The 27,930-nt window shown below is 36.2% G+C and overlaps 1 protein-coding gene across 2 annotated transcripts; it reads left to right on the plus strand.

Annotated features, from left to right (window-relative positions):
* The first annotated feature begins 1,442 nt into the window (after window positions 1-1,442).
* wscd1b (WSC domain containing 1b) lies at window positions 1,443-27,284 on the plus strand. Of its 2 annotated transcripts, none has more exons than XM_056466907.1 (10): window positions 1,443-1,763; window positions 9,935-10,156; window positions 13,452-13,986; window positions 16,609-16,723; window positions 18,581-18,765; window positions 19,584-19,705; window positions 21,869-22,040; window positions 22,110-22,274; window positions 24,676-24,876; window positions 26,799-27,284. In XM_056466907.1, the coding sequence occupies exons 3-10, from the start codon at window positions 13,593-13,595 to the stop codon at window positions 27,149-27,151; spliced, it is 1,707 nt and encodes a 568-aa protein (XP_056322882.1). In that variant the 5' UTR covers window positions 1,443-1,763; window positions 9,935-10,156; window positions 13,452-13,592; the 3' UTR covers window positions 27,152-27,284. The 2 variants fall into 2 exon arrangements, with proteins under 2 accessions (XP_056322882.1, XP_056322881.1); XM_056466906.1 differs by having other exon boundaries at window positions 9,935-10,138.
* The last annotated feature ends 646 nt before the right edge of the window (window positions 27,285-27,930 follow it).

Consider the following 27,930-nt stretch of genomic DNA (forward strand, 5'->3'; position numbering starts at 1 on the left):
AATGAATGAATGAATAAAATAGCAGAATTTAAAACTGTATACATAAACTGTATAAAAATACAATTATTCTGCTTGTGTGTTTTGATTTATACAGACTTTTTACATTTAAGTAGGTACAGTTTTATAGGTAACAGTAAAATGAAATGTAATCAATTCACTGTTACAGTAGAAACATGATTTACAGTAATTATACAGTAGTATATACACTCACCGGCCACTTTATTAGGAACACCTGTCCAACCGCTCGTTAATGCAAATTTCTAATCAACCAATCACATGCCATCAACTCAATGCATTTAGGCAGGTAGACATGGTCAAGATGATCTGCTGCAGTTCAAACCGAGCATCAAAATATTCATCGTTGTTGGTGCTAGACAGGCTGGTCTGAGTATTTCAGAAACTGCTGATCTACTGGGATTTTCACACACAACCATCTCTAGGGTTTAGAGAGAATGGTCTAAAAACAGAAAATATCTAGTGAGCGGCAGTTCTGTGGGCGCAAATGCCTTGTTGATGCCAAAGGTCAGAGGAGAATGGCCAGACTGGTTCAACCTGATAGAAAGGCGACAGTAACTCAAATAACCACTTGTTACAACTGAGGTCTGCAGAAGAGCATCTCTGAACGCACAACACGTCCAACCTTGAGGTGGATGGGCTACAGCAGCAGAAGACCCCACCAGGTGCCACTCCTGTCAGCTAAGAACAGGAAACTGAGGCTACAATTTACAGAGGCTCATCAAAATTGGACAATAAAAGATTGGAAAAACGTTGCCTGGTCTGATGAGTCTCGATTTCTGCTTTGACATGCAGATGGTAGGGTCAGAATTTAACATCAACAACATAAAAGCATGGATCCATCCTGCCTTGTATCAACGGTTCAGGCTGCTGGTGGTGGTGTAATGGTGAGGGGATATTTTCTTGACACACTTTGCGCTCATAAGTACCAATTGAGCATCGTGTCAACGCCACAGCCTACCTGAGTATTGTTGCTGACCTTGTTCATCCCTTTATGACCACAGTGTACCATCTTCTTTTTTCTCATCTGTAGTCTTGTTTTCTCTATTTTCCTTTTTATCAGGGTAAATGATTCAAATAATCTCATTTGTATATAAACGTACACATATTGACTCACATATTGAGACCTTTGGAAAGTCTAACCATACAAATTTGTTTTGGACAAGTTCCAGGTCTTTGTGAGGAAAATGTTATGTATAAAAGATATTTAAAAAGAATTTATAACACAATACTGTTAGTTAATTTTATATTGTAAAGTGTTATAAGGTAAGCTTTCATCTACCTCTTTTTATACGCAGGTCCCTGTTTGTCACTAGGAGGGTCTGGGCGGGGGTCCTGCTGCTTCTGTACAGCTTTGACATCATATAATGAGCTCATCTAATCGCATCAGTTCAGTCCGTGTTTTACACGTTGCCTGGGAACAACAACGTCCCTTTAATTCACTGAATATTCTGAATATTCGGCACGACTCATTTCTCACTAACGACTTTTACGGGAAGTACAGGCGCAAAAAGTCGCTGTAGATTTAGAAACAGCTAAAGCGGTTGAAACATGCGGTGAAAACGATCTTTCTTTACTAAGAGCAGCGGGGAAAAGCCAGTGAGTAACGTTATTTTCATTCAGGAATCACCTGACTCTCTTCAGTGGAAGCGCGTGCCCGAGCGCTGGAGAAGCACCGAGCGCGTGAACTGGACACGACCGCGTCTGCAGGTCCGGTGAAACCGCTCCTCATCTGAGGCACCACAAAGGTAAACAAATGTAGACCTGTCTTATCTTAGTAACGTTATATGCTGTCATAATATCCGATATGTATGAAAGCAGAATTGTGCATAATGGACTAGTAAATAGCCTAGCGCAAGTCTCGTTTTTAACGTTTATCCGTTAACTTAAAGTTGTCTTTTTCCAGTAAATATTATCTTTATGAAATTGTGTTAGCATAAATGGAGAAAAATGAACAAGTGTACGTAAAGTGAACTGTTATTGGACTTCTACTCACTCTAAAGGTTATACATTTGATCTCAGATGTTGAGTTTACATCGTCCTTTTAAAGATTATTGTCTCCATATTTTACTCTGGAAAGGAATTAATTAACTATTGGTTTTACCTTATATAGGCTACCGTACAACTCCTCCTATCTTAGTATATACAGTCATAATATCTGATGTGTAGATTAAAGTATGATTTTGCATCGTTAACTATAGTAAATATCGCAATATATGAAATATGAAGCAGCTTTTACTGTACTAAATGCCATTTAATATTTGTGTACATAACATATGCAAGCATTTAACATTTACCCATTAACTTAAAGTTGTCTTTTGCTAATAAAGATAATCCTTAAGGAATTTTAGCCTAAATGGAGCTAAATGAACAATACGTAAAGTGAACTGTTCTTTACTCTAAAGATTACATTACCTAATGTACTGTATAACTAATTTTTCCTCTCAGTGTAAATATTTGAGACTGATGACAAGCAACCTGTTCTCTAATTTGATTACTTTATACATTAATATGATCATGCAAAGACTGAAAGACAAATAAAACATTAAATAAATAAATATATTTAAAATAAAATATAAAAGCAATCTAAATATACAGGCTTAATGAGTCGTTAGTTCACCCAAAAAATAAAAATTACTTGCTCTCACTCTCCACTGTTTGACTCAAACCTTTTATAAAACTCAAAAAAGTTTATTTCTTGTGTTGAATGCAAAAGAAGGTATTTTGAACAATGTTGAATGTTTTGTTAGTAAAGATGATGTTTAAGGAATTCTGTTAGCGTAAATGAAAGTAAATGAACACGTGTACGTACTGGATAAAGTGAACTGTTCTTGGAATTAAAACTTACTCATATTTGATCACAGATGTTGAGTTAACAATGAGTTTAGTTCCTTTGAATGATTATTGACAAAATATTTCAGTCTGGAAAGGTGACCAAATGAACTCTGGTATGGTTTTGTTGTGATACATTAGCCTAAAATACTGTATGACTCCCTTTTCTCCCTATGTGTATATATTAATGACTGATGACATTCAGCTGCTCTAATTTGACTATTTAATGCCTTAATATTATACCATGCAAAAAATAAATAAATCAATCAAATAAGCCTCACAAAAAGACTAAAACAAAAGCATTGTATATACAGGCTGAGGCACCACAAAACAAAGGTAAACCTGTTTTATCTTAATATTTACTGTCATAATATCTGATGTGTAGATGAAAGCAGAATTTTACAGAACTAAATACAATATTATATTTGTGTACATATGCAAGAATTTAACATTTACCCATTAACTTAAACTGGTCTTTTGCTAATAAAGATAATCATTAGGGAAAAATGGTAGGCTAAATGGAGGTAAATGAACAAGTGTGTGTAAAGTGAACTGTTCTTGGACTCTAAAGATGATATATTTGATCACAGATGTTGAGTTTACATCGAGTTTAGTCCTTTTAAAAGATTTTTGACTCAGTATTTCATTCTGGAAATGAAACTTAAATGAACTCTGATATGGTTTTACATCACCTAATATACTGTATAACTAATTTTTCCCCCTCAGTGTAAATATTTGACTGATGACATGCGACCTGTTCATTAATTTGATTATTTTATGCATTAATGTTATCATGCAAAGCCTCACCAAAAGACTAAATAAAAGGCAATCTAAATATACAGGCTTAGTGAGGTGTTAGTTCACCTCAAAATGAAAATTACTTACTCTCACCCTCCACTGTTTGACTCAGACCTGTTTGAGTTTATTTTTTCTGTTGAATGCAAAAGAAGATACTTTAAAGAATGTTCCAACAATAGTCATTGATTTCCATGGTTATTATTTATTTTGTTAAAATGGATGTAAATGGCTACCAGTTTTCAGCAAAATCTTTTTATGCTTAACAAAAAAGAAAAGCTCATAAGGGTTAGATTTGGAACAAGTAGAGGGTGAGTACATGTTAATTTTGAGGTGAACAACTCCTTTAAGCAAGCTCAGAAAGCAAAGCTTTGATGCATCTCATTAAGTTAAAGAAAAAACAACAGTGCTGAAGTCTGCCAGATAATGTGCTGATTTACAAACATGTTTTGGATGTTGATCATCTCCAAATAGACCTCTCGTTCTCTTCAAGAAGAACAAGGTTTTTCAATCAGCATGTAAATGATTTTATTTTCTGTTAGGCTGAATGGAGACTCGAGTGTTATTTTCCTGGAGAAACCTCTTGGCGCAAAAAACAGTTTTCTACAAGGCAAACTGTCAAACGTTTCAGAACAGATGATGAATTTAAACCAGCAATACCATATGTTGTTTACTTGCCTGCTATTTGTTGAGTCCTGATGGAAAACTGTAATACATTAGGAGATAACAGTGTCAGGATGATTGATATACTTGTTGTTTCATCCTTGAAGGAATACTGCAATAAAGTTAAGCACAAATAATAATCTTATTCTTTTATTCAAATCAATTACAGTCATTATTATGACAAAAAAAATGTATTATTTAATTAATTAATTCATTCATTTTACTTTAGCTTACTCCCTTTATTCATCAAGGGTCGCTGCAGTGGAATGAACCGCCAACTTATCTAACATATGTTTTACACATACTCATATACTACAGCCAGTTTAGTTTCTTCAATTCACCTATAGCGCATGTCTTTGGACTTGTTGGGGAAACCGAAGCACCCGGTGGAAACCCACACCAACACGGGGAGAACATGCAAACTCCACACCAAAATGCCAACTGACTCAGCCGGGACTCAAACCAGCAACCTTCTTGCTATGAGGTGACAGTGCTAACCATTGAGCCACCCTCTCACCATTGTAACTAAAAACATGAAATTTCAAACTTTTATTTAAGGTTCTCAATGCAAATCCAATTAGATCCACTTGCAGGTCTCTCATATAATATATCTACTTAATAGGATTGCACAGTTTACCGGTACTATGGTAGTATCGTGATACAATGGCTCCAAAATACTGGTGGTGCCACTGTACTTTGTAAACGGTTTTATCGTCATTAAAGGTCTATGTACAATACATAACTGCAATGTTGCATGTGGAAAAGTCACTAAAATGCTCACACATTTGTATAAACCTTTTTGTTTGTTTGTTTGTTTGTTTGTTTGTTTGTTTGTTTGTTTGTTTAAGGTTGCAAAACTGTGTAGAATTCAGACCTTTAGTCTATTGTACATTTTCTGATGCTTCAGTTCGATCGGACATCTGAATCAGTTCATTTCTGTTCCTGTCGATATGATTTAGGAGCTACAAAAACCGCAACAATCTCTTAAAAAGAACAACTTACAAAGTGAAATTTTGAATCACTTTGGATTTTTACCTGAAACCAAATCAATAGATAAAAAACAGGAGACATTGAAACTATTTTTGTTGGTCAGATATCTACAAAATTAACAAAAAGAACTAATGCATTTTAGGTGAAGTGATGTGCAAATACTTTTTTTTTTAATAATAAGGGAATTATGAGTTCAATTCAAATAGGCCTTTTATAACATATAGCATTTAGAAAATAAAAATTGTCTTTATTTCATAGATGAGTTATGAATTACAGTATTGCAATACTACTTGGCAGCACGATACTTCAGCTGGAATAGTATCATAACGTGAACTAATGCTTTCGTGACAACCCTAATACTTAAAGACAGTAAATATTACTTTGCAAACTGTACTGTAAATAAAACAAACGTTTTCATATTAGTTAATAATATTACTGAAATCAATATAAAAATGAATAAATATTTATTTACACATATTAAAAGTAAATAAACAGATTCGATGATGGGCTAAAAAAATCTGGGAAAATTCAGTGTGGGCCTAGATATAGGTAGGAATTTTCATGTGTTAATTACCTTTTTTTAATTGCCATTGTGAACAGCTTATAAGAAAATGCATAAAAAAAAAAAAATAATAATAAAAAAAAATGACTACCTCTGACATTCTATCGTCTACAAAAGCCTGACTTTTATGTGAAGAACTCAAAAGGATGTGACATTTATACAGGCTCCTGGGAGTCTTTCTTCCCTTCTATGACACATGAAAGGATTGCTTCTAAAAGATGAAGTGGAAAGAGTCTATACTCTTTACTCTATACAACAATGTAAACAAGTCATGCAAAGAACACTGGCTAATTTCAATGTTAGACTCACAATCAAATCTATATGTAGTCTTAAATATACTTATAATCAAACTTTCATAAAAAGTGTGATTTTAAATACCTCACATGTCGACGTGATATGGGAAATTGTAGAACTTGTACAAATATATTCGTATCATTATGATCAGATGTTTTCTTCACTGCGATTTTCTCAATGTTTTCTCAAAAATGTGCAGCAAATATATATATTTATGTAAATCTCAGCAGCATTAATTTGTTTTTATCAGAATGTCACTGCAAATTTATTTCCAACTTTTAATCAATGAAAAAAAAAAACTGGTGTAACTAAAAACCAGGATTTCTGAAAAAAGCTGCAGTTCTGAAATCTTTTTTACAGTACTTTTAGATTTGTTGTCATGTGACTACACTTTATTTGAAGGAGTAGTTCGTGATCTGCCAAAATGCTGTTCATTAGTATAATATCTTTGAAAACAGTCCCTCCCCTGCCGTCCAAAGCCACGCCTACTGATATCACGAACGCTAACCATTAAGATGACAGTAGACAACACATTAGATCATGTCACTCGCCAGTAAGAAAACTTTATAGTACTTTATAATTCTACAATTCCGAATGAAAAACTGTATTATATCTAGCACGTTTCCAGTTGTGTAGCAAGCAAAACTTGTCATAATGTGCAATATTTTATGCACGCAAGGATGGCTGGTCTCACTCTTTCACGCACTTTGTCCTAAAGATACTACTGTATGCTTAGTGTTTGGCTGGTGGGGTGCGGGAATTACACTTATTACTAAGCCATACTTGCATGCTATTTCAGACCGAATATTCAGAATAGCATGGTAAACTATATAGGAAGCGCGTCATAGGTTGTCATTGTTCAAAAATGAATCAATCTGAATATAAAACCCACTTCAGCTTAGAAAAGCAGGCTAGGCAGAATAGCTCTATTTACTGATGTTTTGTTGTTAAACTAAATAAAAATCTGCTTTATCAATGCTGTAAAAGGTCCCTTGTGAAATTGAAAATAGTCAGTCTTTCGTCGGAAGATTATAGTGGCTCAACAACACTTCTTTGCATATAACCCATTCATAACAACACAATCTACATGCCTATATGCTTTGCCTGACTAAAATAGTTTTAAATCACAACATTACCTGTTTAAAAGAAATACTTCAGCCATGGTGTCATCCTTCCTCCAACGTGCAAAAGTAACTCAAATATTGATTCAGGATTTGTTTTTACCACTGTCACTCTCTCGTGTGCACATGAACGCGGGGCACGCACAAACGGCAGATCTGCATGAAAAAATGTTTCCGAAGACAATCACCTACTGCACCTTTAAAAAAAGCTGTTGCCTTAAGTAAATGAACTGTCTCCATAATTATAAAAATGAACTCATGTCAGCTTAACAGTTCCAAGTTACAATGGGTTTGCACAATAAGTAACTATTTTATTTCCAAATTTTATTTAATCAACAAAAAAAGATCTGGTGTCACTAATAACAAGAAATTATGAAATTGGAATTCTGAAATCATTTTTTACAGTCTATTTAGGCATGTGGTCATGTGAGCAAACTGTAAAAAGTGATTAACTGGCGTTACTTAAAAAAGTGAGTAAACCCGTTGCTTTAAAAGTGATTAGTTGGCTTTAAAGGCAATTAGTTGACTACCTGTAAAAAAAAACTGTTGCCTTAAAACTATCAAATAAATGAACTGTGTGCATAATTATAAAAATTAAGTTACGTCAACTTAACAGTTCCGAGTTACAATGGGTTTAGTCTATTTAAGTAAAGTAACTGAAGTCTAATTTCGACTTTTAATCAATAAACAAAAAGGAACTGGTGTCGCTAATAACAAGGATTTCTGAAAATGCAAGCCTGAAACCATTTTTACAGTCTTTTTAGGCATGTTGTCATGCAGGCATACTGTAATAATTGATTAGCTGATGTTACTTAAAAAAGTGAGTAAACCCGTTGCTTTAAAAGCGATTGGTTGACTTTTAACAATTGATATCGCCTGAATTTAACAAACAAATTTAGTTTAGTAGTGTTCAATTTATTTGTTTTAATTCAGTCAAAATAAATAGTTTCAACCACTTACCTTAAAAAATTAAGTAAATCCAATAAATCTTTTTTTTTTTCTCAGTGTACCTAAAAGGACAGTAAAGATTATTTCAGAATTGTAATTTCAGAAATCATATTTCGGGTACACAGTAAAAAGTGATTGGCTGACAAAAAAACTGAGTAAACCAGTCGCCTTAAAACTATTAAGTAAATGAACTATGTGTGTATAATTATAAAAATTTAAGTTACATCAACTTACTGCAAGTTCCAAGTTACTGTCATGATCACCAGTAGGGGTTTCAAAATTAATAGTTTCTTCGGTGCACTGCGATGCAGATGTGGACAATTCGGTATCGGTTCAGTAATAATCATAACCGGTTATTATGTACTGACGTCATTTATCTCATATGCGCTCTGTCGCGAGGGAGGTGAGCACGGATGTTTACAACACTACAGGCGCCAACTACTTAAAAATTTCACTGTGTGTGTGTTTTCTGGAAAGTCTTTCACTGGCACTTACAGAAGAAGCCCCTATTTCTCTGCGATTGAGGGAATGAAAGTACTCCATTTCTCTCTCTCTCTCTCTCACTGTGGCCCATTTCACCTGCTGGCGTGACTTTTCCTCTCGGCTGTATGCATTCCGAATAAAAGCGCGGGAGCGGTCGGTAACTCTGGTGTAATTTTAACAGGAGTGGGCGGTCTCACAAGGAGCAAGCGAGCAAGCAAGCAAGCGTGGCGTGTGTGTGTGTGTGTGTGTGAGTGCGCGTGCGTGTGCATGCGTGCGTGTTTGTTTGGGGCTGTCTATGTTTGTTTATGTGTGTGAATGAGAGACAGTGTGGTGCTGTGTGTCCATGTGTGTTTATACAGACAGCTTGTTATAGCCACCCCCCAAAATACAACACTGTGTATGGAAAGCATCGTCGATGCCCCGAAATATCGAATTGAACCGAATCGATGGCATGATAATCGTAACCGAACCGTGAGACCAGTATAGGTTCACACCTCTAATCACCAGTGATCTAGCATTTGCAGACTGCTGTAGAACTACAAATCTGCCACTTTAGTGAACTACAGATCCCATCAGGCACTTCACTCACACACCTGGCCCAAATTCACTTTAATTGCAAACACACACAGCTGAAGCTGTTCACGAGTAATCAGACTAACTATAAAAGACAGCACACACACACACACGTTGTTGCTGAGTCTTGTGATCTGTAAGTGAGCATTACTAAGCGGTTTCCCCGTCTTGCCTTATCGTATTTTTGACCTCTGCTTTGTTTTACTGTTCACGTTGTTTTGCTGCCTGTCACGAACATTCGCCTGTATTCTGGTGTTGCTTTTAGGTTATCTGCATGCTCCGGTCTGTCCCTGTTTTGACTAGTGTTGGGCAAAGCGAGGCTTCATGAATTAATTTTTTTAATCCTGTGACTATACAAGTACAACATTTGAGCACATTTTAAACTTTGTGACTTGACCCCATTCACTTCCACTACAGTATAAGCATTTTGCTTTAATTTATTTTTTGTAAGAGGGACTAGTGGTAATCAATTTTGCATGAACTGATCCCTAAATATGCCTTTCCTTGAAATATTACCAGTCAAACAAACACAGGTTAGATTTAACTTTCAAAAACTGTACTCTCGTCAAAACAAACAAGTTCCTCTGTTACAATTTAGCTTTCATAGCTTTGCTACACACTGATGAATCTGCACTGGATGTCTTCTTTCTGTCTGCAGTATGAATGAGCTCTGTGATCCTTGACATGAAGTTCAGTAGGATGGACAGCTCTCCCCTCCCACAGGCAGAAATATCTTCCAACCCATCACTCTGACGGACAGACAACTCACATCCCATAAACCACCAGGCACAAAACGGAGACCGAGAGATACAGAAAACTCAGCCATTCTGTCTGTAGATGTTTTCATACCTCAAGAAACACTGTGCATTTCTGCAAACAGGTTCTCTTCAGTTTTCATGTTTTCCTTCAGTTTAATAAATCAAAAGCGGAATGATAATTAGACTCTTATCGATTCATCGCAAACAACTCATTAGCCCCAAAGGGCTGAAGACTCTTCTGGGTCACAACAAGCTTTCACAGCATCTGCTGCAGAAAACAGAGAAATATGACAAGTTGCTCACTTATTTTTTTTGATCAGCTTTAAGATTAAACACTGCAAGAATGATTACTTTATTAATCTTCACACCAGTGAACACAACAACGTTCTATTTAATAAGCCAGCGCTGCATTTGTGCTTTAAAGGGACAGTTCACACAAAACTGAAAATCCTGTCATCATTTCTTTCTAATGAGTTTCTTTCTTTATGAACACAAAAGAAGATATTTTGAAAAATGCTGGAAACCTGTATTCATTCATTCATTTCCTTTCAGCTTAGTCTCTATATTTATCAGTGGCCGCCACAGCGGAATGAACCACCAACTTATTCAGCATATATTTTAGGGTGCACTCACACTATGCTATCCGAACCGTGCCCAGGCATGTTTCCTGGTCCGTTTGACAAGTGTGAGAGCTCCGAATCGGCCCAGGCATGGTTCAGTTGGCTGGCCCTGTCCCATTTGGAAAAGGTGTGCCAGAGAGCAGTTCGGTTGGGCTTGAACGTGGTACTCTTGTAGTGTAAGTGCAAAGCGTGCCTGAGCCCGAAACTGAAGACGCTACGTCACTTTTAAGGGACTGTTTCATATGGATTTATTAATCATTCTTACTTTTCAATGAACGTGAACTGTCAAGGTTTATTAAAGATGCAAACATGGCATGGTTCAAGGCAACTATACATAGTGTGAGTACGCCCTTATACAGCAGATGCCTTACCAGCTGCAACCCAGTACTGGGAAACACCCATGGACACTCACACTACGGCCATCTTAGTTTCTTTAATTCACCTATAGCGCATGTGTTTGGACTGTTTGGGAAACTGGAGCACCCGGAGGAAACCCACGCCAACACGGGGAGAACATGCAAACTCCACACAGAAATGTCAGCTGACCCAGCCGGGGCTCGAACCAGTGACCTTCTTGCTGTGAGGCGACAGTGCTAACCACAGAGCCACCGCACCACCAAAACCTGTATTTGTTTTTCCTATTAGGGAAGTAAACTGTTACAGGTTTGTTTATCAGAAAATCTTTTGTGTTCAACAGGAAAAAAAGAAACTCAAAAAAGATTTGAAAGCACTTGAGAGTGAGTAAACACTGAGAACATTTTCCTTTTCAGGTGAACTATCCCTTTAAATGCTGAAGCTCTTTCAAGTGGAATCGATTCTGACTGTTTGCCATTGTTTGTTTATTGTTCATCAGCTGCAAAAAACATTCTGAAGATGATTCTAAAAGTATCTATAGTTTAGAGATGTTTGCACTGAGTCTAAAGGTCCAATAACTAACAAATATTATTTTGTTATAATATGGTAGTCTTTAGATGAATATATAAATGTGTGATTAAAATCCCAATCAAATATACATACAGTACAAATAAAATGACACCAGTGAGAAAAGGGCAAATAAATTGATAGTTCACCCAAATATCTAAATTTACTCACTATTTACTCGCACTCAAGTGGTTCCAAAGCATTCTGTTGAACCTAAATTAAGAAATTTTAAAGCTGGAAACTGACCTGACAGTGGCGTAGCACAAACAACGTCACCCCCTAGCTGATAACCAACTACTAATTTATTATAGTTTGTTAAAAACATGCTGTAGGATATATCAAGTTAAAATGACTCAAAGTGAAACTTAAATGTACCGACACAGTGAAGGATATTTTCATATTTATGAGAATAAGACATTACTGAATAGTACCCGAGAAATAATATAAATAAATAATACATATTTATTATCCATTTATTTATTTTATTTTTGTTTTCATTTTTTCTTTATTTATCTTTATTGTTATTATTATTATTTCTATTTATTTAATAATTTTTTTACTTATTTATGTTTATTTAGTTTTTTCAATGTTCAGTGTTTATTTGGAGTAGTGTTAACAACAACATGGAAGGATAGTTCTTAAATTAATGTTGTAATTATTACATGTAAAAAAAACCTAATTAAAAAATTGAAATAAAACTGAATATTACGATATTACGAGAGAGAGAGAGAGAGAGAGAGAGAGAGAGAGAGAGAGAGAGAGAGAGAGAGACAGAGAGAGAGAGAGAGAGAGAGAGAGAGAGATACACATTCATCTATTTCTGAACTTGTGGCACAATTAAAAATATTAAACACCCCCCAAAAACAGTTTTTATTTTAAATTTGGTTTAATGTATGATTTATTTAAGTGAAACATATTTCATGTATAAGTAATAATGTATAAGACATGTATAATATTTATTTTATAAATGTGATCTTATGCGCTTTCGCAATCACCTGAACCCCTGTTTGCAAAATCAGGACCCCATCTTCTCATTCCGCCACACCACACACAACCTCAAAACATTATGCAATTCTGAGTGTGCATCACACAGGTGAGTGGGCTTGACAAACCACCTGTAGAAAACAAAGTCTTTTACCTCTCTGACACTATAACTGACATTTGCAGCAGACACTTTCTTACAATCACTCTGTCTCTTAAAAAAAAAAAAAAAAAAAAAAAAAAAAAAAAAAAAAACAACAAAAAAAACATTGAGTATTTATGAAGTGTGCTTCAAACAGGTGAGTGGGCTTGAAACACTTCTCAAAAAAACATTCCCCTCTCCTTACTCTAGCACTTTATTCTCTGAGCACTCTCAGTTCTTTTGTATAATTACTGTAGCACTTGTGTGTATTGCCTTTTCTTGTTGAATCGCTGAATGCCTCCTCAACTGTAAGTCGCTTTAGACTTCAGCTAAATGACTAAATGTAAATGTTTTCAGGTATTAATAATCCAAAATCAAACAAAAAGTGCTCAGGGGTAGCTTAATTATTGTCTCGGTGCTCTTTGGGTAAGGGATTCATCAGAATAAACAGTAAAAGGTAAGTTCAAGGCACTCGAAAAACGTGAACAAATTCACAAAACAAACATTTTTAACATTTCTTCCACATTTTCTGAGTGCCTTGGACTTAATTTTGCTGTTTTCAGGTATTATCTATAATATATAAACTAGAAATTTGGGTGAACCATCTCCTTTAAGAAAACATAATAGTGATGTGAATATGCTTACATGAGCTCTGCAATTCAACATTCCAGTGCAGATCTGTCACATCTATTTATATGACAAAGTATTAGATCTTGCATTCATCCTGACAGACTTTTCATGTGTTTATTTTAGGTCCTGCAAACTCATGAAGCTTCGGACACCAAGAGCTCAGTCTTTCCTAAAGGATGACGATCAGAGCACCATCTACATTATATAATCGATATACTTGTTCAGTATAAGTCTAGAAGTTTTGTCTGGATGGTTTGAACCAGGATGGCCAAGCTGTCCTACAGACTGCAGCACTTTTTAAGGCGAGCTCACCTGCTCTTGTTTTTTCTCGGTGTGGCTTATATCATGGCAGGGAGCATTTTACTGCTTCAGCGCTCCAGTGTGGTAACCTTTCAGAGAGAAACAGAAACGGTGGCACTCCCTTCCCTACCAGCGCCACCTAGAGCCCTGGAGGGACCTGCTGTCAGGTGGCTGTACAGGAGGAACATCATCCAGGAGATGGAAAATCTTGAGCAACCAGACAACAGAAATGACCAGAAGCACCTCATAACTCCTAACCTGGAGATCAGGCATCTCAGACGCCACTGGTTTCAGAGCAGTGCTGAACAGAAAAGCTCTTCTGAACATCATTTATCACAAAAGGAAGCTAGACATAAAGGTAATGGTTTATAATAATATTAATTTTACATTTATTTTGGAATTTGTTGTAAATGCTGTTCTCATTCTCAATCCCGTCAAAATTATTAGCCCCCCTGCAATCCCCCCAATTTCTGTTTAACAGAGAGAAGATTTTCAACACATTTCTAAACATAAGTTTTAATAACTAATGTATAATAATTGATTTATTTTATCTTTGCCAAGATGACAGTACATAATATTTGACAAGATACTAGCATTCAGATTAAAGTGACATTTAAAGGCTTAAATAGGTTAACTAATAATTAAATAATAGGTTAAAGAGGTTTCTATCAGGCTCCTCTGATTAGATTCAAAGGTTTTATTTTATAGATAATGAAAATGTTATTCGCTAGTAAATAAAATACCCTTTTTTTCAAAAATGTCACCTTAGACATTTTTGTTTTTAACAAGGTAGATTTTCTTTTCTAAAAACCAGCTAAATCCACTTGTGCTTTTTTTTTGCAAAACCCTCTTAATCCACCTATTGGGACAACACAGTGTAATTAGTTGAAAATCACTAAAGATGCAAATTAGAAATTATTTTACCAAACATAAAACACCTAAAATTAAAAACATATAATTCATCTGTAACGTAAGAGGCGGTTCATTCCACTGTGATAAACCAGGGAAAAAGCAGAAGGAAAATGAATGAAGGAAATCTGTCAAGTAAGTGCATTAATCAATAACATTAAGACTGACATTGATTAAATCTTAACAATCTGTTGTCATTTCTGATATTAGGGATTTGGATTTAATGTAAGTAGAACAATTTAAACATTGCAAACATTGTAAGTGAAGTTTGATAAATTCAAATAATCTAGTGTAAAAACATTGTGAGACATCAATATCTGTGCATTGTCCATTAATATAAAAAGCTTATCAGGCGTATAGGTAATTTGAAGTAATATAAATAATGTATAGTTTTATACATTGTATTTATCTTTTAAAAAACAGTTTAAATTAGCAAATAAAACACAAGGTAGGCCTACTGGGCAAAAAGGGGGAAGCCTTTCAGACAATTTTCGAAGCTGTCATTCATTCATTCTCACCATACTTAAAGTCTTGGTCTCCTGTTTATCCTCATAGCATCCATGTGGGATGAAAGAATGGCATCTTAACTCTGTCTTTCGTGAAACAGTGTTGCCGTTTAATGTGTAGTAAATCGGACTCATTTGAAGCTGCGCAAAAAAAACTTTATGAATGCATGCTACACTTCCACTATACATTGTGTTTTCTTTTTCTTATAATGCAAAATGAGTTTTGAGGTAAGGCACGTTTTCATTTGCCGTTCACTGACAGTCTGATCCAGTTCATCAAACTCTGTCTTTTACATTGAAAACATGTGATTCGATTCACGCCTTCTGATTGGTTCTCGGGATATATCGGCTTTTGCTGTCAAAGGCAAACATTTATTTCTGAATGCGCTGACACTGAGATTTGGATGATTAGAAGCAAATCTATTTGTTGATGGTGTACTTTGTGCCTAAAGCATTCACTCATAGTCATTAGCTCATTTTTGGCAGAAGTGGCATTTAGCGGATTTAACATCTGAACTTTTCATATATTGCAGGGCTCGAAATTGCGACTGTTTTGATCACATATGCGCCAGAAATTATATCTATGCGAACTCAAACTATATTTGGGAGCATTTGTGCGAGTGCATAAAATTGTTGCTGTGTGACCTGTTTTCACTGTAAAATGTTCACCGCATGCATGGATTTAGGAGACATTCACGCAGAATGCATCACTGCAGCTAAAATGCAGGGTTCAAGAAGTTTAAAACAGTTGCCTTGTCAACTTTCTATAGTAAACAAAAGCCAGCAATGCTTGTCCCGCCTTCAAGCTCTTCTTATTGGCCCACTGTGCTAGAACTGAATGTGAATGGATTGGTTCATATCAGCTGTTAATCACTCAGTCAATGCTCTCTGCCTTCAGATGACAGGGAGATACAGCTGCGAAAATGTAAAGTGCTAAAGATGAGAGAATGAAAACAACACTGACAGATTTTGTTATAGTAACCACCTAAAATTACAAATAATGGCACATCTGATTAGTGATCATGGGGTGAATGTTAAATCCACCATTTAGATTTTCGAAGAATGGATAAAAGACTTCCAGTAGCTTCAAGTCCACTATGAAAGTAGCTAAAGCCATTTACTGTAAAGCCTGTGGAACAGAGTTTGCAGGTAACAGTGTTTGCCACTAAATATACATTTTAAACGTGAGAGGTTCTGTTTAATCCTTCATTTAATCAATAAAACTTGTAGTAACGGGGCTCATAATTGTTGGTGGGTGCTCCTAAACATTTTAAGTTTAAGTTAAGCACCAGTGCTACCAAGCAATAAGGTTAATTTCGAGCCCTGTTAAGAGGGCTAATAATATTGACCATAAAATGGTTTTTTTTTTAATAAAACTGCTTTTATTCTAGCCGAAATAAAACAAATAAGACTTTCTCCAGAAGAAAAAATATTATAGGAAATACTGTGAAAAATTCCTTGCTCTTTTAATGATTATTGTTAACACAGCATTCAAAAACAGAATAATCATTTTTACTTGAACTATTTTGGAATTTGTTCTAAATGCTGTTCTTATTCTCAATCAGGGACCTACATTGGATGTTTCATAAATAATGAGACGGAGCATGCACTCGGTGGGACCGTTCTGTATGATTTCCGTAAAATGACCAGCGCCTTGTGTCAGGACACCTGCTCAGAGAGGTAACGTCTGAAGTGACCCTAGAAGAAAACTGAAAGAAGCCCTGTTCTGTTAGAAGAAAGTGTTCAGTGTTTATCCACAGAAGCAGGTGGCAGAATGAGAGCTGGCTGGTGTGACGAACTTGGAATCCATCCAGAGAGTCACAGTTAGAGTGATAAACATATGCAAATGCTACAGCCGTTTTTAAAGAAAATACAATCCATACTAAAACAATCAATGACGCATATTCAAAGTGTGGAAATACATATTTACTGCTCAAATAAATAATGTAGGCAGCACAGTGGCTCAGTGGTTAACACTGGACCAGTGTGCATTTCTTTGTGGAGTTTGCATGTTCTCCAACTGTTGGTGTGGATATCCTCCGGGTGTACCGGTTTCCCCCACAGTCCAAACACATGCGCTATAGGTGAACTGAATAAACTAATTGCGGCTGGTAGGGCATCCGCTTTGTATGCTGGAATAGTTGGCAGTTCATTTTGCAGTGGTGACCCCTGATAATCAGGGACACGGCTGAAAGAAAATGAATGAATGAATGAATGAATGAATGAATGAATGAATGAATGAATGAATAATAATGTACTGCTTCCTGCAGGAAATGCAGACTGTTATATTTTTCAACCACTTTCATCAATTTTAAATTTTAATTTTAAGAATAAACAATTACATATTTAATATCAAAAATGCTCTGCAATTTTTTCCTTAGTGTTTGTTTGGTTTCTTGTCCAAATGTAAAAAAAAGGCATTTTTTTCTAGAAAAGATATTTTAGAAAAAAAAAAAAAAAAAGTTTTTTTCTCCCCTTAAAACAAGCAAATTAATCTGCCAGTGGAGTAAGCAAAATTAATCTTGTTTTCTGTTTGAAATAATTATTTTGCCTACCCCACTGTCATATTATTTTGCATGTTTTAAGAAAAACTCTCTTAAATTGACTTGTGTTTTTTGAAACCAAAGAATTAGTTTTTAGATATTTGGACAAGAAACAAGACAAAACATTTTTGTCATAAATATCTGTTGGCACTTTTGGCAGTATGTAAACTAATTGAATAATACTGGAAAGAGTAATATAAATGATATATAATAAAATATATATTTAATAATAAATTGTCGAATGCAAGAATTCTGTCAGGTGGCACAGTGGGTAGCACGATCGCCTCACAGCAAGAAGGTCGCTGGTTCGAGCAGCGCTGGGTCAGTTGGCATTTCTGTGTTGAGTTTGCATGTTCTCCCGTGTTGGCATGGGTTTCCTCCGGGTGCTCCGGTTTCCCCCACAGTCCAAAGACATGCGCTGTAGGTGAACTGAATAAGCTAAATTGGCCGTAGTGTATGTGTGTGAATGCAAGAGTGTATGGGTGTTTCCCCAGTGTTGGGTTGCAGCTGGAAGGGCATCCATTGCTTAAAAAATATTATAGATAAATTGGCGGTTCATTGCGCTGTGGCAACCCCTGGTTAATAAAGGGACTTTATTTATTTTCTTTTAAAAAAGAAATCTGTCAATAAGCCTCTCAGATGAAATAACAACTGGTAGAGTAGAACAAAACAGAACACAGAATAGAATAGAATAGAATAGAATAGAATTGAATAATGTAGAATAGAGTTGAGTAGAGCAGATTAGAGTAGACGAGAGTTGAATATAATAGAATAGGGTAAAGTAAAGCAAAATAGAGCTGAATAGAATACAATAGAAAAGGGTAGAGTAGAATAGAATAAAGTAGAACAGAGTAGAGCAGAATACAGTTGAATATAATAGAATAGGGTAAAGTAAAATAAAGTAGATTAAAGTAGAATAGAATACAATAGAATAGAATAGAATAGAATTTCCATGTGTAATCTCCCAGAAGTGAAGGCTGTCTCCTGTCTGCAGTGGTTTCCGGTATGCAGGACTGGAGTTTGGATCGGAGTGTCACTGTGGGAATCGTGTGTGCGCTCGTCGGGCTCGAGGAGAGGACTGTAATCTGGACTGTCGGGGAGAGAAGGGATCCCCCTGTGGAGGAGTGGGACGCATGTCTGTTTACAGAGTTGAGGATCGTCTTCCAGGACAAAGGAGATGTGAGCCAAACTAAAACCCAAGTGTTTCAAACACTTGAATGGGCCAAACACATATGACATTTGTTATTAATTTAAGAAACTATGAATTTAAAGGTTAGAAACCTGGGTTTCCATTCAGTACCATCACTGTGGGTAGGTTTGCTCCAGAATTGGGCTTTACTAAAATGTGTACTTTTACTTTCACTTGAATTAATTTTTAGTGCTGTATCGGTACTTTTCCTCCACTATTTTCCTTTAACCTGCAGTAACTACTTTATTTTTTCTTGTCTATGGTGATTGGCTAATGTATCAGTCCTGTGATTCCTGTTCAATTGAATCACACATTGAAAAATGATAATAAAAATAATAATAATTGCATCATACAGAATAACCTCAAGACACAATCGTTACACGCGATGACCGAGAGATGGTTTAGACAGCATGTGATGATGAGAAGATGACTGATGTGTACTGTATGATGACTGAAATGGCCTTAAACAATAACTAAATGTTACGTTTCCACACATGCAAAAATTGCATGTAAACGCATCAGCCAGCATAATACTCACTACTTGAGTACTTTTAGAAGGGCTATTTTTACTTTTACTCTGAGTTACTATTATTATTTTACTGATAATTTTCAACATTTTTACTTTTACATACTTTTACTCTATTTGCACTACTTTTTTGGCTAAGTAATGGTACATTTACCACTGGATAAGACCAAAAAAAGCATCCAGCTCGTTCTAACTTGATGCGGCATTTGCTGAGCACAACAAGAAATTGACCTGAGGCTTTGTGCAAGATTACTTCTGTTTATTATGTCCATTGTTTCTCAGACAGAACTGTGCACTACCACGGCTGTTATAAGAGGCCAAAGAACTCAACCGCTGACCTCCTGATCCAGACCTCTGGGCCGACACACACTCCTCAGATGTGTATCGAGAGCTGTACAGATCAGGTCAATGCTCTTATCCATCAGTCTGTTATAAAAATTAGCTTTTTTGGGTGATAATAACACTAGAAAATATTGATTTTCATTATGAACAACAATTGCTACTAATATTTGTTAGTATTAGGGCTTCAAAAGGTTTTACCGCTAAAACCCTATTGGATTTGTTAGATTTTTTTCTGCCCTAATTGCTATTGCCCAGCCAAAACCGTAAGGACTAAAGACTTGAAACTTGGTCAGATGGTTGTAGTTTGGTACACTACACCATCTCAAACAATCAGCCAATAGGTAGAGCTATATCACTCATTTACCATTTGTCTTAACAGGTTTGTTAATCCTTGGCTCAAACCAATTAATTTTTGACTTTCCAAATTCGGACCGTTTTCCCGCTAATTCGAGATGTAGTTATTATTTTTAAGCACATTATTAGGCCCATTCTGTCAGTAAACTAGTAAACCTGTGCTTTCCGATGGAGGAACATTTGCTACACAGTCATAGTACATTGATAAGCTATGCAAAAATAGTGCACTATTGAGGAAGCAGCCATTATTAGTAATGTCCGAAATCATGGATGTTATGAAGTGCACTCAATCAGTCCCACAATGCAAAGTAATAGCGAGTGTACAACCCATGTACACTCAGCAGCTAGAAAATGCCTAAAATGCATTGTAATGCTGCGTTCACACCAGACGTGGAAGAAGCATCAAACACGAGTGATTTACATGTTAAGTCAATGCAAAGACGCGAATATACATCCTGCGGCACAATGAAGTGCGCGAGTTGAGCGTTTTTCGCGCTTAACGCACATATCGCGTGTTTCGCGCGAAACGCTTGAGTTCGAAAATCTAAACTTCAGCGGAAATTCGCACCACGTTAACCAATCAGGAGCTTGCTCTTGTGGGGATGTGAATGTAGCATCTTTTATTGGTGTCCCGGGGGAAAATCCTCCTGCCGACACCGACAACAGTTCATCAAACTGGGCTCGGCTCAGTCGGAAGCACAGGTGAAAGCTTCCATCATCCAGGTTACGTTTCTGGAGGAGTTTATGAACTCATAGAGCTGAGTGCACCTCTAAAAGGAGAAAATGGACTCAGACATGGCTCCTAACGTAATAATTTATTTCGGTATCTGACCACAAGATGTTATCTAAAGCTCAATCCTATCGGTGTGTGGGTAAACAATATTATTTAAAGTATCATTTGTATACATGACAGAAATCAAAAAACTTTGTTTCATTACTAATAGACAGCTCGCTGAGTGTTAAATAATGACCACAGGGTCTGAACAAGAAGCTGAAAACCTAATCGGAGGAATTTATCATTCAGCAAAGCACAAACAATACGGCATCAAATGAGTGCTCAAATTCAAGTGGACTAATGTAAGGAATAGTGAATGATGATTTCAGATACAGTCTTCTATTTATAATGCAACACTGTAAAACATTGTCCAAACAATTCCTTCATGATGTTCCAACAAGTCAATTAAGCTAACTGAATATGATTTTTTATTTTTTTATTTTACAAATTTAAGTGGACTGAACATAAAACAATTAAGTTGACCCCCCAAACAAAACATAAGAATTGTGTTGTTTCAACTCATTTTAAACACGTACTTTAAAAACAAGCAGCAAAAGTGAATGCTATGAGGATCTCCCGGTTGGATTTTCTGCTCAAGAGCACCCTCTGGCCTTCAGAGGAGATTTACTACTGAATAAACAACCATACTTCCCTGACAAGATGTGCAATTACATTTCAACTATATCGGTCATTTCTTTATATTATCAATAAAAATATTAATATTAATAATAAAGTTATTTTTCTATAGCATTTTACACAAATTTAGATCGTCAAATCCACTTTACAAGGATGAACATTGGGCACATATTGAAAGTAACTAATAAAAAAAGATTATTTCATTATTGTGGAATGCATTTGATGTACAAAACCAGAATAGTGGCAGAATGCAGGTATAGTTCTAGTTATAAAAAAAAAAAAAAAAATTAGTTCAATATGGATATCACTGTTGAAGGACGATCAACTGAAGGACAGCCAGATCCAAAACAAGCAATCCAGAAAGGGTTACGGTGAAAAATAATAATAATTATTATTATTGCTATTAATAATGTTACAAGCATTATTATATGACACCTATAAATTCTGTGTGACGTTTTAGGATCTGCCATTGGCCCTTTTGAGAGGGCAGGACTGTTTCTGCAGCCGTGCCTCATTTCTCTTGACAATCCAGATAAGTAAAAATGACCAAATGTGCAAGAAGGCCAACCAAACAAACCAGACTTTCCCTCACGACCTGGACTTCTACTGGGTGTACAGCACTCCAGTGCAAGGTAAACTACCACATGCAGCAGCACTGGACTTTACCACTTTTCAAACTAAGAAGAGATGTCTTCTTTCAGATGCAACGTGCAAAGAAAGGTCATTTCTGGCCCAGAAGTCCAGCGCTCTTGTGGCCCTGTCCAGTTTTCCAGGAGCAGGAAACACTTGGCTGCGTCACCTGATTGAACTCGTCACTGGATTCTACACCGGCAGCTATTACTTTGACGGATCTCTGTACAATAAAGGTGAGTTGACTATAGACCATTTTGAGGGATGTAAACAAAAACAATGGTCCCAAAGTGTTTCCTGTTTTACATTTTTATTTTCTAGAGCTCATGAGAATGCAAAAAGAGCCACATACTGATAAATAATGTTATGATAGCTGTTATAACATCAAGTTGTTATTGAATTGCCTCTTGTTACAGTTATGAAATAGTTTGATAACAAGCAGAACATATTCATCGCCCAGTGACATCACCACATTCAAATGGTCTATAACACTCTTGAACTGTGAGACAATGATCTTATCAGAAACACAAACACTTTTAGAATATTGCCCAAACAAAGAAAAACTGTGATTGTTTTTAAATCCCAGACTAGCCAGCACTGAAATGACACTGAAAAGACATTTTCATACATCTGCAATTTTGAGAATTTTGGGATTTTTTTGTGCTGTTTCAATGTAAATGAAGGAAAACTACATTTTCAATTGTTTCTTTTGTTAGAATCTATTCATTTGTGTCTGTAGATTTCAATTACAATTCATATTTTTAAAGGACGTTTTCTCAAAATATGTCTGCTCCTAAATCTCCATCTCAGCTGCGCTTACATACACCAAACTTTTTCATTTATATTTTATTTATACAGTTTTATTTATATCTGTATTCTGAAGGTTTTTAACGAAGAATATGATCATAAATAGATTCTCTCAATCACTTGCATTGATTTTTAGAGGTTAAAAACAGCTCAATATGCTGCTTGATTTTGCAAACTGATATTTTCTTATAATATTCTTCGTTTTTTTATGTGTAGTCATGAGTGCACTTGTTTGTAGAGCAAGTAGTTTGACTGTTTATTATTGACTGCTGTTTATTATTCCAAGTCATTAATCCCATAGGCGACTGAATCAGAAGTTCTAAAACAATTACAAAAACGAGCACGCTTCCACGTTGCAGAATAAGGTCTTTCTTCTACAAGAAACTGTGAAAAAAATAAATAAATAATAAAATTAAAAAATTAAATAAATAAAAATAAATAAATAAAAATTATGGAATGAAAATATATTCCCAAAATCCCTTCTTTAATAACCTTTGACTCTAATGCTTCAAACCAATGAAACATGAATTTTGAATCTGATTCAATGTTTAGATTTTTGTACCAAATATGAATGCAAATATGTGCATAATGAAATAATGCCTCATTTGCATATTTCAATTCAATCATTGCTTCAAACAAATGAAAAAGAATTTTGAATCTGACTCAATGTTCAGAATTTTGTGCCAGAAATGTATGCAAATTCCATTAAATAATGCCTCCTTTGCATATTTAGACACTTTATGATAAAACATTTCATGCAAAAAGTCTGCAATTCTTACTGTAATCAGTTATAACTTATGAAGTATCACCATTACATACAACAAAAATCCCAAAAACATCCAAAACCCCTTCTGTAAAAACCTTTGACTTTAAAGCTTCAAAAAAAAAATTAAACAAGAATTTTGAATCAGATTTTTGTGCCAGAAATGTATGCAAATGAGTGAAAATTTTATGAAATAATGCCTCATTTGCATATTTAAACACTTAATGCAAAAAAATCTGCAATTCTTACTGTAATTAGTTATACTGTAACTTTTGATGTATCGTCATTATATACAACAAACTGTGGGAAAAAAAATCCCAAAATATCAAAAACCCCTTCTGTAAAAAACTGACTGTAAAGCTTCAAACAAATGAAACAAGAATTTTGAATCTGACTCCATGTTCAGATTTTTGTGCCAGAAATGTATGCAAATCGAATGAAATAATGCCTCATTTGTATATTCGAACATTTATGATAAAAAAATCATGCAAAAAGCCTACAATTATTACTGTAATCGGTTATAACGTATCATCATCACTTCATACAAGAAACTGTGAACAAAAAAAATTCTAAAAATTCCCCAAATCCCTTCTGTAAAAACCTTTGACTCTAATGCTTCAAACAAATGAAACAAGAATTTTTTATCTGACTCAATGTTCAGATTTTTGTGCCAGAAATGTATGCAAATGTGTGCAAATTTAATAAAATAATACCTCATTTGCACATTTAAATCCTTTATAAAAAAAATAATCATGCAAAAAAGTCTGCAATTCCTACTGTGATCAGTTGTTTAAGTATCATCATTACATAAAATTAACTGTAAAAACAAATATCCCCAAAATATCCAAAACCCTTGTGTAAAAGCCTTCGACTCTAATGATTCAAACCAATGAAACAAGAATTTTGAATGACAAAATTTTTGTGACAGAAATGCATGCAAATGAAATAATGCCTCACATGCAATTCTTACTTGTAATCAGTTATAAGCATCACCTTTACTTAATATTTCACCCTATACATCTGCAGTGCCTTAAAAGACAAGCAAATGAAATGTGAGGTCTCTTCAGGTTTTAAAGGAGAGAAGGATTACTGGCAGAGCGGGAGAGTGGTATGCGTCAAGACTCATGAAAGTGGCCAGCGAGAGATCCAGATGTTTGACTCTGCCATCCTGCTGATGAGAAACCCCTACCGCTCTCTGATGGCAGAGTTCAACCGCAAGTGTGCAGGACACCTGGGCTACGCATCCCACGCTCACTGGAGGAGCAAAGGTACAGTCACTTCATTTCAGCCTTTACTTCAAAGAACTGTATATGAGCAATTCCAGTGTTATGGATGTGAGATTTGCAGTAAAAACTCAAAACATAAATTCACATAGAAAGTATACACTCACCGGCCACTTTATTAGGTACATCTTACTAGTACCGGGTTGGACCCCCTTTTGCCTTCAGGACGGTCTAAATCCTTTGTGGCATAGATTCAACAAGGTACTGGAAATATTCCTCAGAGACTTTGGTCCATATTGACATGATAGCATCACGCAGTTGCAGCAGATTTGTCGGCTGCACATCCATGATGTGAATCTCCCGTTCCACCACATATTAAAGGTGCTCTATTAGATTGTGATATGGTGACTGTGGAGGCCATTTGAGTACAGTGAACTCATTGTCATGTTCAAGAAACCAGTCTGAGATGATTTGCACTTTATGACATGGTGCGGTATCCTGCTGGAAGTAGCCATCAGAAGATGGGTACACTGTGGTCATAAAGGGATGGACATGGTCAGCAACAATACTCAGCTAGGCTATAGCGTTGACATGATACTAATGGGCCCAAAGTGTGCCAAGAAAATATCCCCATACTATTCCACCACCACCACCACCAGCCTGAACCTTTGATACAAGGCAGGATGGATCCATGCTTTCATGTTGTTGATGCCAAATTCTGACCCTACCATCTGAATGTTGCAGCAGAAATCAAGACTCATCAGACCAGGCAACGTTTTTCCAATCTTCTATTGTCCAATTTTGGTGATCCTGTGCGAATTGTAGCCCCAATTTCCTGTTCTTAGCTGACAGGAGTTTCACCTGGCGTGGTCTACTGCTGCTGTAGCCCTTCTGCCTCAAGGTTGGACGTGTTGTGCATTCAGAGATGCTCTTCTGCATACCTCAGTTGTAACAAGTGGTTATTTGAGTTACTGTTGTCTTTATATCAGGTTGAACCAGTCTGTCCATTCTCCTCTAGCATCAACAAGGCATTTGTACCCACAGAACTGCTGCTCACTCAATATTTTGCCTTTTTCTGACCATTCTTTGTAAGCCCTGGAGGTGGTTGTGTGTGAAAATCTCAGCAGATCAGCAGTTTCAGCAGACCAGCCTGTCTAGCACCAACAACCATGCTAGATTCAAAGTCACTTAAATCACCTTTCTTCCCCATTCTGATGCTCGGTTTAAATTGCAGCAGATCGTCTTGACCATGTCTACGTGCCCGAATGCATTGAGTTTCTGCCTTGTGATTGGCTGATAAGAAACTTGTGTTAACCAGCAGTTGGACAGGTATACCTAATAAAGTGGCCGGTGAGTGTATGCTAAATATTGAACATCTGTTTATATTTTCCAAAATAACTAAAGCACAGATTTATGGATTTATTTAAATGATGTCTAATTCATGAATAAAGTGTATTCAGAAGTTTTAAGAAATATTTAGTGTATTCTTCTGACCTACAGTATCCTCTGATTAGCTATTTCAGATGCTACTGTCGGTCAAACTAAACAAACTATGCATCTAATTTTACTTTTCTTTTAGGTTATATGTAGAAATAAACAACTATTTTACTATAAAAGTGTTTTGTGAACACTTCCGGTGTCTGTTGGTGCTCTAGATCTGCCGGTTTTAGACTGTTGAATTTTTTTTTTCTTGTGTAGACTGATTGGCATGATTATATAGTCACAGTGGTATGAACTGTTATAGGGGTGGTCAAATCTATATTTATATTATCTCTATTTTAATTATTAACATGATTATACAGATAAGAGCAAACTATTTCTCACTATTAAAGGCCTGAACCCCCCATATGTACATCTTGTTTTGGTGTCCTTCAGGGGAGGATCAGTTAATTAGGCCAAATCCTCCCCAAGCCCCTTGTCATTCACACCCTGCCACTAACACAGTTTTTTTTCTTTTCCTCCCACAGAGTGGAGTGAGTTTGTGGACAGCTACTCGTCCTGGTGGGTGTCTCATGCTCTGGCCTGGCTGCGCTTTGCCCACCGCTTGCTGGTGGTGCATTTTGAAGACCTCCAGAAAGATCTCGTCCCCCAGTTAAAAACAGTCACCGCTTTCCTGAACATCAGCATCCCCGAGGAGAGGCTTCTGTGCACAGAGAGTGACCGAGATGGACATTTCAAACGCTCGGGATCTCGAAACCTCAACTTTGACCCCTTTAGCCCAGAGATGAGAGCTCGGATTGACCAGTACATCCAGATGGTGGATAAAGCCCTGCGGGACAGAAACCACAGTGGCCTGCCACACCAATACATCCCCAGGTGATGGAGGGAGCGAACACAAACACAAAGTGCCTGAGTAAAAAAAACGCAACCTTTCAAATGCTGTGTGTTCGTCTGTTGGTTTGTTTGTGGTGGTGTCGTCACCCGTTTACAGACTGTCTACTTTGTATGCTTTAATAAACAGAATAATTCACACAGTGTTAAGTCTTCTTCAGTATAATCTGCAAGCAGGTTTCCATTAGCTACAGTATGGTTTCATCCAAATATGATTTAGTGAATTAAACTTATGCGCAAAACTGGAATTCCAGTCAGTAAAAAGGAACAAAATCATCACTTTCTGATAAACTCTCACCAAATATCAAAAAGAGAAATGGTATTGGCTGCAGTAGGAAAGCCATGGGAGTCTATTTTCTTATATAACTCCAGAAGTAATAATACTGAAACACTTTGATGAGACTTTGGGGATTTTCGAGTGACCAAAACAACATTTTACAATGTGGTCAGTCAATTGGATCGTCTATTCATTCAGTCCCATTGTGCCCACTTTTGTGATCACGTGATCTATTCAACATGGGCTCATTCTGAAAATGTAGCCCTATATACATTTCTGGAGATCAAGAATTATGTAGCCAGAGCTTCGAATTGCTGCATTCCATCTTTCAAATGAGCGATACAGGGCGGTATGATGCCGTTCCTTTTCTTGCTCACCAGCTGACCGCTTACCTCCATATAGATGGCTTTCCTGCTGTTACCAGTTTGTCAAGTAGCTCGACATGCATGTCGGCGGAATTGAGATGGTGAGCGGAGTTGACCGCGACAACG

Source organism: Danio aesculapii, chromosome 10 (genome assembly GCF_903798145.1).
Source record: "Danio aesculapii chromosome 10, fDanAes4.1, whole genome shotgun sequence".
NCBI classification, from domain to species: domain Eukaryota; kingdom Metazoa; phylum Chordata; class Actinopteri; order Cypriniformes; family Danionidae; genus Danio; species Danio aesculapii.

What these genes read in the sequence shown, in the direction of transcription:
- wscd1b (XM_056466907.1), top strand. Translation starts at nt 13,593, where the DNA reads ATGGCCAAGCTGTCCTACAGACTGCAGCACTTTTTAAGGCGAGCTCAC. An exon ending in AAAGGAAGCTAGACATAAAG is followed by an intron (nt 13,987 to 16,608) that starts GTAATGGTTTAT and finishes ATTCTCAATCAG; the next exon opens with GGACCTACATTGGATGTTTC. An exon ending in CAGGACACCTGCTCAGAGAG is followed by an intron (nt 16,724 to 18,580) that starts GTAACGTCTGAA and finishes TCCTGTCTGCAG; the next exon opens with TGGTTTCCGGTATGCAGGAC.